This window comes from Physella acuta, unplaced genomic scaffold (genome assembly GCF_028476545.2).
Source record: "Physella acuta isolate Inbredline_101_S28 unplaced genomic scaffold, ASM2847654v3 ptg001274l, whole genome shotgun sequence".
In the NCBI taxonomy this organism is placed as follows: domain Eukaryota; kingdom Metazoa; phylum Mollusca; class Gastropoda; family Physidae; genus Physella; species Physella acuta.
In genome coordinates this window covers 19593-31022 of record NW_026732789.1, presented here as the reverse complement: position 1 = coordinate 31022, position 11430 = coordinate 19593, and the positions used below count along the sequence as shown (strand labels likewise).

Genomic DNA, 11430 nt, shown 5'->3' with positions numbered 1-11430 from the left:
ATTTTTCTTCAGGCTTCTAAGCATGTAGGAACTAGATGGAGATTTTGTAGCTTTCTAGCGGTATGTAGACATGTATATATATATATATATATATATATATATATATATATATATATATATATATATATATATATATATATATATATATATATATATATATATATATATATATATATATATATATATATGTATATATATATATATATGTTTATACATACATACACACACACACACACACACACATATATATATATATATATATATATATATATATATATATATATATATATATATATATATATATATATGTATGTATTTATAAACATATATATATATATATATATATATATATATATATATATATACAAACATATATATATATATATATATATGGATATTTTGTAGCTTTCTAGCGGTTTGTATATATATATATATATATATATATATATATATATATATATATATATATATCTGTATATATATATATGTATGTATGTATAAACATATATATATACATATATATATATATATATATATATATATATATATATATATATATATTATATATATATATATATATATATATATATATATATATATATATATATATATATATATATATATATATATATATGTGTGTGTGTGTGTGTGTGTGTGTGTGTGTGTATGTATAAATATATATATATATATATATATATATATATATATATATATATATATATATATATATATATACATATTTGAGAAAGACTAATGTACCTTTACTTTTCTAATATAATATAATTAACTCATTAATTTATTCATTAAACTAAAACATAGACGTAATTTAAAATATATTGCTTTGTTGGCCAACAAAAAGCACAAACTACTTGTGAAAATAGATTTAAATATTTTTTTTTGTGACTATTTATTTTTATTTAGTAAATAAAGCTAATTTCGTTTACTATTAAGACTTAATTTAAAAAGTCTTTTTTTTTTAAATCTGCTCTATATTGCACATCTTTCTCTAAAATGACTGCATTGAAAATTACTTTGTTTTGGTTCAAGATATATTAAATTGATGAACACAATGTTGATACATATTTTTACGTGTCTTCACCATTTATTCATAGATATTTTTTTTTCTTCTACTAGCTTATGAATCAATACTCAAGGGAGATCAATAGCTCAGACAAATATTTTTTTCTGAAATTACTTCCCCCTGCAAGACATCGCAGAATGATGCGATTCAATACCACAAAAATTCACTTTAAAAACGCTTTGAATTAAAACATTAAAAATTCTCCGCCTCAAGCCGGAGGTCAGTATGTTTCTAAAGAAAAAATACCTGACTTTCATAGCCTTGACCTTTCCGGCAGTCGGATATTTACTGCTTATGTTTTCCGCTATCGGCCAGGTGTGTTTTAAACCCGACCCCGACAACATCGAATACAAGAAGAAATACCTGAGCCTTGTCAACACTATGCAGGCGGGCAAAGGGCTACACTACATGTCGCAGAACGATTTTTTACAGAATTCGGTAGATTTCCGGAAGCTGTTAAACGCGGCGGATACTCACGCGTTGTCGCGTGGCGCTCATAACTCTCCACACAAGCGACCCGAAATGTCAAAAATAGATCGCTTACGTCACGAGGGAGGTTTCCGGCCGGCCTTGCTATTCAACTGCTCCTCCATATCTCGGATGAAAATCAGAAATAAAATCGGACACGGCGTATCCAAGCAGGCGTTTACTGCGGAATTTTCCGGATTACAGTTTGCTATCAAGATGGTAACGCGGCATATCCACGAAGTTCGGACTTGTCTCGATCAAATAAAACAAATGAAAATCGCTCAGCAAGTTTTCTCCCAAAATAAACTCTCCACGCCCGCATTTTCTGTGAATCACAACGACAAAACAAACCAATCTAACCATAAATCATCTCAACATAACACTGCATTCAAACCTTTACAATATCACGACAACAACCACGAACAGAATTATAAAGAGACGCATCACACGTCATCGAATCCTGTCATTAACGATTCCCCGGCCGTGGAAATAACCCAGGGAGAACGCCAGCGCTGTTACACCTACCCCACAGCAAGGTTGATGAAGGAGATACTGCTCTCGGAACAGCTGCAGCACCGTAATCTCGTCAGCCTGCTCGGCTATTGTCTGCGGAGCGAGGAATCCGACTCGACGGATATATCGGAACACGGGGTCATTAGCGTGTACGAACTGGGTTCTCGCTTCGTTCTCGATAATTTACAGGTAATGTATGGCTTTCTGTATTTGATTGTGTACAACTACTCATTTGTGGCTAACGATAACTTGAAGGTAATGTATGGCTTATTGTATGTGATTGTGTGCAACTACTCATTTGGGTATAAGGATAACTTGTTTTTATTTCAGATGATAGTTTTCCTGTATGTTAACCTGTGGTTTACATTTACATGTAACATATGGATTTAGTCTTTACGTCTATGTTGGTGTCTAGCGATCACATAATTTCATTTCAGAAAACCAGAGTTCAGAAAACCGTATTTAATTCATATGGGGTCATCCATTTATGACGCCCACACGGAGGAGGGGGAGGGGGGTGTCCGAAAAAAAAAAACTTTTGCCGATGCGTGTGGACTTTTAATAGGGAATTATGTGGATTTTTGTGGACGTGGGGGGGGGGGGGTCCAAAATCCATAAAATGTGTGTACGTCATAAATGGATGACCGCTATGTAATATACTAGATCTGTCTACCCTTGTCTGTTATTGTCTAATTATATTTTTTATTTCCATAGACGAAATGTCCACTGTATGTTAAGAATAGGTTGTAATTTTTATGTATTAGATCTATATAAATCTGGCTTTATTCATTTGTTTGTGTCAGTAGATTTTTTTATCACCATAATTCTCCATGTAGGGCAAGTTTAGTTTGGAAAAATTTATAGAAATGTCTGAATTGTATATTACTGCCAGTAAACAGAAAAACTGCTAGTCTTAGTTGAGCTAGACTCAGTGGGGTAGCTAGGATTTTAAGGGCCCCTATGCAAAAAGTGTTAGTGGGCCCCTCAGAGGCGTAGAAACCTTCCCGGCGACCGGGGGCAAATTTTTTATTTGCACCCCCCCCCCCCATCAGACTTTCGATTTGAACCCCCCACCCCCTCCAACTTTTGAAAAAGGGCCCCTATTTGCCTTGGGCCCCTATGCCTTGCTTACGCTAGCTTTACGGTAGCTACGCCACTGGCTAGACTCAATAATTTTCATTTTCTACAAAAAATTTAACTGTGGAAAACTATCAGTGTGTTTTAGTTGATTATTATTTTTACTTTTTTTTTATTTATGTATTTTTTATTTGGTGGTCGGGGGGGGGGGGTGAACATTCACGTGTGAAAAATGTTTCCACTTCCTATTATTATGTGAATAGTTGTGATGTGTGGTGGAATTTACATTTAAGCCTTAAATTCTGAAGCATCGTTACAATCTAGCGTAAGTACCTATCGTGAAGCTACGCTCTGCTTCTAGTGTTAAATTCCGTTGTTTGACTAATCAGTCTAGAGTTAAATTCTGGTGTTTCGCTACTTTCTAGTGTTAAATACTGGTGTTTCGCTACTTCTAGAGTTAAATACGGGTATTTCACAAAACATTCTAAATATAAAATCTGGCTACAGGCCAGTGGCGTAGCGAGGTCGGGTGTCTACCAGTGCGGCACTTAATGGTGTCACCCCTTCAGAGGCGTAGCGACTATTCCTCGAGACAAACTTTCAATTTTCGATTTGCACCCTCCCCCCCCCCCTCGAACTTTCGATTTGCACCCCCCCCCTCAAACTTTCGATTTGCACCCCCCCCCCCCCTCAAATTTTTCTCTATATATTTTACTATTTTTTGTCTTGGTGTCACCCCCCTAAATGGTGTCACCCGGTGCGGACCGCATCCCCCGCCCCCCCCCCTCCCCCCGCTACGCCTCTGCTACAGGCTATTCTAAAGTGTAGAATGTCTACACAACGGAAACTTTAGATCCATAAAAAACGGGACATGGTTTTTGTCAGGACAATGAGAAGATGTGGGATATTGTTTTTTTTTAAGGACGGGACAGGGTCGTTAGTTCTGTTGGCTGACTGTTTGCACAACGCTTGGGACTTGGGTTAGCACGGGGTTTTTGTACCGTGTTGGCGCTGTGTTTTGTTGCTTGAAGACGGGGCTTTGGTATTGCGTCGACGCTAGTGTACCAAAGTAGACAGCGCATTTGTATTACAAAAACACGGCGCTTTTGTACCGTGTTAGCTCTGTGTTTTGTACATTGTAGACGGCTTTTTTTGTATTGTGTCGGTACGGCGCTTTTATACCACAATAACCCGGAGCTTTTGTACCGTATTGGCTAAGTTTTGTACCTTGAACACGGTGCTTTTGTACGTTTTGGTACAGCATTTTGTACCTTGAACACAATATTTTTGTAACATAGTAACAAAGTACCGGTATGGAACATCACATTTGTACTACCATGCGGTCAATGTGAACTTATCAAAAATTTAGATATGTAAAAAAATCTAGTTGTCCTTTTATGAAAGACGCATAAAAGGACTTATAAGAAGAGGAAAATAAATTGTCCTCTGGCTTGTGTTTACAAGTCTATTCACTGCGGATCTTTTATTAGAAAAATAAATGTTACTTTAACAATTGTGAATAGAAGACGAATACAGTTTTTCAAGCAAAAAAATGATGTGCTTTATATACAATAATGAATCTATTAACTGAAGGTTTTCATGTATTTATCTCTGTTGCATATCCGCCAGTAAATAAACAAATCAATAACCGTTTTTTAAGAGGGTTTTTTTTCATGATCTTTGGAACGTTGTTTACAAACAATCATTAGCTACTAAGTTTTTAAATTTTCTTACTGAGTACAACAGTCAGTGCTTAAAAAACAGAGCAGTATACTGCGACACTTACACCGTGTCACATAACTTATATGGTAGATACTGTATTTATTAATGAGTTTTTTAACCGCAAGAGAAAATGGTGACAGTTGTAGATAACAGAAGCCTAATAAATGAATGTTAATGAGGATTTACTTACTACACGCTATTATCTCTCAACACAGGGAAATTAAACATAGATCTAGCGGGGCATGTTTGGTGGTAGGCAGTACTTCGAGAAAAATGTAAATTTTTCGTCTATTACTACTTGATAATTTTTTTTAAAAGTACCTAATATATATATATATATATATATATATATATATATATATATATATATATATATATATATATATATATATATATATATATATATATATATAATGCCAAGCAATATAAGAAGGCAATGAAGCGTTTTAAGAATCTTTCCGGTATAATTTTAATTTAAAAATCCTAAATGTGTTGTTATGTCACATTACCTATGTTAAATTCAAGTTTTTGTATCATTTATTTTCTTATGGAAATGTTATGTAGCAATGGTTTACATAAATTTAATTTTGCAGATTGCAGTGATCTTAATTAGAGAAACTTATCATTACGTTTTAATCATGTTTGTTTTTGTTTTTTCATTAAATCACCAGCTGTAAAGATCTCGACTGTGTTGCAAGCCCTGTTTTGTTTTTCTTCAACATTTGGTTTTATTTTTTTTTCTGAACGAAGTTTTTAATTACCAACAAGATGTGTAATAATTTCTTTTTCTGCGGTTTTTTTTATTTGAGTCTTTGTGAAACAGATTGTAGGTCTTCATGACGTGTATAAGCTCAATTATTTTTTACATTTGTGATTCTCTTGTCTTTCGACAACCCGAAATTTCTGTCCGCTGACGATATATTCTGATATCTATATTTTCTGTCCTCTACTAGCTTGATCTTCTCTGCCTCTGCCTGCACAATATTATATGCCCACAGCCAACTCAACATTATCTGCCCACAACATACATAATATTATAATTTTATCTGCCCTCTACCAACACAGCCTATATAATGCACTCTGTCTACCTGATGTTCTCTACTCTCTGCCATTCTTATATTTTCTTATGCCCTCGACTAAAAAAAATATTATCTGCCCCTACCTACATACATATTCTCTGCCCTCTGCCAGTCTGAATATTTTCTGCCCTCTACAAATACAATTATATCTGCCCTCTGCCTGCCTGAATATTATCTGCCCTCTACCAGCACAATATTATCTGCCCTCTACCAATACAATATTCTCTGCCCTCCACAGATCCTCCCCTGGCAAACACGATTACGTCACGCCATCGAGATGGCCGAGCTCCTGGACTACCTCCAGCACTCCCCCCTCGGGTCACTCATCGTGCCGGACTTCAAGGAGGGGCACCTCGTCATGGTCAACGACAGCCTCAAGCTCATCGACCTTGACGATGTCAATAACCTTGAACCCGAGTGCGACGCCATGGACAACAAAGAAAACCCTTGCCCGTACAATCTGAGGTAGGAAACCAGTTTCTTCCAGGCATATCTTCGTCCCCCCTCCCTCAGCCCGAAAAAAGTTTACCGTCCCCCCGACGACCCCCCCCCCCCCCCCCGAAAATTTAGTTTCAAGTGTCCCGCCGGAGAAAAATGTCTGGAAGAAACACTGAAGGAAACAGCATTCATTTCTTTTGAAGAGGAGTTGTGTTTTAATACGTACAGTGCCAATATAATCACAAGATCTATTTTTCAGTATACGTGTATATCAAATCTATTTCACTTGTATACTACCGCTAATAGAGTGATTCACTTCTTCTAGAAATTATCTCTCCCTACTCAGCGACCAGCTTTACACATACAGACACACACACACACACACATATATATATATATATATATATATATATATATATATATATATATATATATATATATATATATATATATATAAAACAAGCGAAGAATGTAGCAGGAGACGAATCTGTCGTCGGCTGGCAAGATCATATGAATATCACACGTATTAAATATTTAATTATCGCGCAGACGGTATTAAAATTTGAACTAATAGATTTAATTAAACAAAGTAGAATAAAAAATTCAATTTATTTCTCCATTCTGAAACACGATAACATTTTTTTACATCTCATTGTACAAACACAATCTGTCTTTCCGCGTATTCTCTCCATTAATACTAATAAAAGACATCCAAGCCAGAGAAATCAATATTAAATTACGTTTTTTTTTTAAATGAGCATCAGACATTCTAAAAACGACCTTTAACTAGATAATGTATTTTGTTTAAAAAAATGTCCATCATTAAAGATTGATGTTACAGCTGTATTGTATTGTAACAAAACCGTAACAGAAATGTAACTGGTATTGTTACATAGACGTGATGCTTGAAATAAACAAGAATTTATTTAGCTTGATGTGAGATTTTTATCTGGCATTTCTACACGATCGAAAATGATTTCTCCAATATATAACGTAGTATCATATCATAATCCCTATCTGAATTGTCAGCCCAAATAATAGAGGAAGTAGAGTTTATGTTTATGTGACCACTGTTATAACCACCAGCCGTTACACTCCTCACTTATAGCCAGGTACTGGTTAAAGCTGAGCTCACTCATGGACATCCTAGAGAACTCAAGAACAGAACTAGATTTTAATTCTTTAAGAGTCATACCAGTTGTTATTTGAGTCTATACATTTGTATGAAATCTAATGGTAAAAAAAACTGCATGTGATGTAACCAGCTAACTGCTGGGTGTAGACTTCGTTCGCTACTTTTATTCCGTCTCAAATACATTCCAGCGTAGCCCTCGTCCTAATCGCTAGCAACTAACCCGCTGACTGACCCCCTACAATCTTTCACTCGCCCTTTTATACCCGCATTCGACCTTGGGATTACAATACATAAACATGCAAGGGTAACTACACAGTAGGGTGAAATCCACTCACACACGCACTCTCCCCTAGTTCTAGACTATTCTAACCTATTCTAATCTGACCTACAACTGACCCGTAACACCTATGATAAACCTTCTAACACATCAGGATCTGAACTTTGTATCTCAGGGCGATTTGGAACGTAAATGAGCTTCTAAATAACAACATCATAAAACAATAAATTATCAAATATAAGAAGGAATCACACTAAGTATTTATACACAGCAATATAGAATACCGCTGGATAATCAAGATTCTAGATCTATATTCAAAAGGTCTTTGGGCCGTCAATAATACTTTTTTTATCGATGTTTTACCCCCCCCCCCTCCTCCTTTTTTCACCTTACACATCACCAAACGTAACAAAAAATGACATACTACCTCTCCCCACTTTATCCTACACCTCTCATTATTTTTTTAAATTTTGATCTTGCCCACCAGCCATTTCTTGCTAAACGACTCTATTGGGTCGAAATTTAAATATTTTTATTACAATTTTGAAAAAAAAAACTTAATTTTAAAATATACTCTAAATTTCAGTTTCCGAAATGTTTTATTGAATGAAAAATAGCACGTTATTTCCTTAATACACGCTTCTTTCTGGCTTTTTTTCTTCGGGTGGGGAGGGGGTCACTTGAAATTTCTGGGGCAGCTGACTTAATTATCCGGGGAGGGGGGGGGGGGGACACTGGTAAAAATATATATTTTCTATATAAATACTATTTCGTTCGGGGGGCCGGTAGATGTTCAACCGGGGGGGGGGGGGCGATGGATAGCCCCCCTAATAGATACCTGAAAGAGACTGTAAAAGGCAGTGTAGTCATTTCCAGAACCAGCAGCCCTACTGAACCTCATCACACACCGTCACAAACTACCGTACGCCCCCCATTCCCCCCTTCTAACCATACATCACGTCATTTATTGACAACCACTTTTACATTTTGTATTGATCCGCTCCTCTAATGAACCAAACTATGTCGATCTAAGTCTCTGACACCGGCCTTGGTGGTTCAGCTCTCGTCTCAAGAATCAAACTAAATCATAGCACCACCTCTAAACAGTGTTTCTTTCAGACATTTTTTTCTCCAGGTGGCACTTGAAACTTATCTTAAGGGGGGGGGGGTAGATTTCCGGTGAGTGGGTTGATACTAGTTGAAGTATATATCTTGTATGTAAATTCTATTGAGTTCGTGGGTATGGCGGAAGATGTGTTTCAGGGGGCACCTCCGCCCCTTACCCTTAAAGAGATGCCTGTAAGAAACTCTGGCTAACCCTGGTCCATCCATAACCCAGAAGTAAACTTTGGTTTAAATCCTGTATCTAAGCTGGACGTTATAGTAGATATAAAGGAAAGATCCCTTTCGGGGCCTGGACATGTGAAGTTCTGTAATTACGGCATGAAAATGTATAAAGCAGCACGTTCTACTCCCCACTTTTCTTTAACCTAAGTCATGCAACCTTGTGGACGAAACATATTATTAAACTAAAAAACATATTAGTAAACTAAAGAAGTAAATACATGTACACGAGTACTTCCATTAATTTGTGAATAAGCTGATGTATTAAATTATCGATCTACTTCTGTATCGTTGAAAAAGAGCAGCCTATATTAAGACACCCATTTTCCCCACTCAACACATCAGCACCACCATCCCCCCATACCACCACCAACCCCCCTCCCCACCACCAACCCCCCTCCTCACCACCCCTCCCCCTTCCCCACATCACCACCACCAACCCCCCTCCCTCTCCATGCATCACCACCACCCGCTCTCCCTCCTCCCAACCCGAGAAACAAGAATTCCCATCCCGGTTGTAATTATTAGACGAATGTTAATTACAGAAGATGAGGTTTTGTTTTCCTCTGGTCAAGAAGACAGTGTCTTGTTCTATTATTTACAATCCATGATGAACTTCATTACGACGTGCATTGGTGCTTTATCAACAAATGTAATTTGAAATAAATGTTCTTTTGTAAAAATAACTTGTTTTTAAATAAATTTTTGCGCAAATTTCATTGGCGGGGATATTGTTACAAATTAATCTAAAATGTCAAATAAATTGTGAAATACATAATGTAAAAGGGGATCGGGTTACAATATGAATATACCGATGTCAGAAAGCGATGTTTTAAAGAGGAGTTAACTCTCCATTAGATAATCTCCCTTGACAAATTATCTTAAAATTCTCCGCGACGGTTCTTAATTTACTTACCAGCGTAATGGGCTGTGGTGGCTCTTGAATGAGTTTTGTTCTTATAGGTACCATCACTGTTAAGTTTAGGTTGGAAATGTGGCCGAGTGAACTTCAGTATTGATTGTATGGTTGTGAGTCCCCTTCACAACATAAGCAACGTTGATCTTTTTTTTAATGTACTAATATTATCCCAAATATGAAGGACAATCATAATTAGCAAGTAAATCTAAATTTCGAAAACGAACATTATCCACTAAAATCTCCCCAAATATTTTGTGGTCAAAATTTTTGGGGAATCAACTGTTTTAGAATACTGTCATGTTTTGATGTCATGTTTTAATCTCCCTCAATACTGTCATGTTTTGATGTCATGTTTAATCTCTCTCAATATTGTCATGTTTTGATGTCATGATTGATCTCCCTTCAATACTGTCATGTTTTAATCTCCCTCAATATTGTCATGTTTTGATGTCATGTTTTAATAATCTCCCTCAATACTGTCATGTTTTGATGTCATGTTTTAATAATCTCCCTCAATACTGTCATGTTTTGATGTCATGTTTTAATAATCTCCCTCAATACTGTCATGTTTTGATGTCATGTTTTAATAATCTCCCTCAATACTGTCATGTTTAATCTCCCTCATGTTATAACCTCCCTCAACACTGCCATGTTTTGATGTCATGTTTTGATGTCCCTCATGTTTTGACCTCCCTCATATTTTAACCTCCCTCATCTCACCCTCCCCAGGTGTGTCCGAGCTCTATGTGAGGGATTCAATGCCAAGGAAAACCTCAAGCACATGAACAAGCTCGTCCTGAAGCGCCTGCTGTTTCCCCTGACCTTCCCAGAGAGCGTCGTGGCTAAAATAGGTCAGCTCAACGCCGACCTGGATTCTTTGAATTTGTCCGCCCGGGAGCTGAGGACTCAGCTGGTGGCTATTCGCACACGTCTTGGTCAGAGTAGCTCAAGGAAAAGTTGATGGCTATTCGCACACGTCAGAGTAGCTCAAGGAAAAGTAGATGGATATTCGCACACGTCTAGGTCAGAGTAGCTCAAGGAAAAGTTGATGGCTATTCGCACACGTCTAGGTCAGAGTAGCTCAAGGAAAAGTTGATGGCTATTCGCACACGTCTAGGTCAGAGTAGCTCAAGGAAAAGTTGATGGCTATTGGCACGGTTAGAAGAAGGGTATGCACAAGTTGATGGCACGGCTTTAGGATACTCATGCACATTTTAACAGCTATTTGCACGATTTTTTTGAAATTCATGCAAAAGTTTATAGACATTGCTATGGATTTAGGAAAGTGATACAAATGTTGAAGACAAACGGCAAGGTTTTAAACAAGGTTTTAGACAAGACGTGCAAAAGCTTATGGCTTTGGGTGAAGTGGCGCAA

At 36.6% G+C, this 11430-nt stretch overlaps 1 protein-coding gene across 1 annotated transcript; it reads left to right on the top strand.

Annotated features, from left to right (window-relative positions):
• The first annotated feature begins 1603 nt into the window (after positions 1-1603).
• LOC131957871 (extracellular tyrosine-protein kinase PKDCC-like) lies at positions 1604-11014 on the top strand. The gene is made up of 3 exons (XM_059322680.1): positions 1604-2251; positions 6179-6405; positions 10783-11014. The coding sequence occupies exons 1-3, from the start codon at positions 1604-1606 to the stop codon at positions 11012-11014; spliced, it is 1107 nt and encodes a 368-aa protein (XP_059178663.1).
• The last annotated feature ends 416 nt before the right edge of the window (positions 11015-11430 follow it).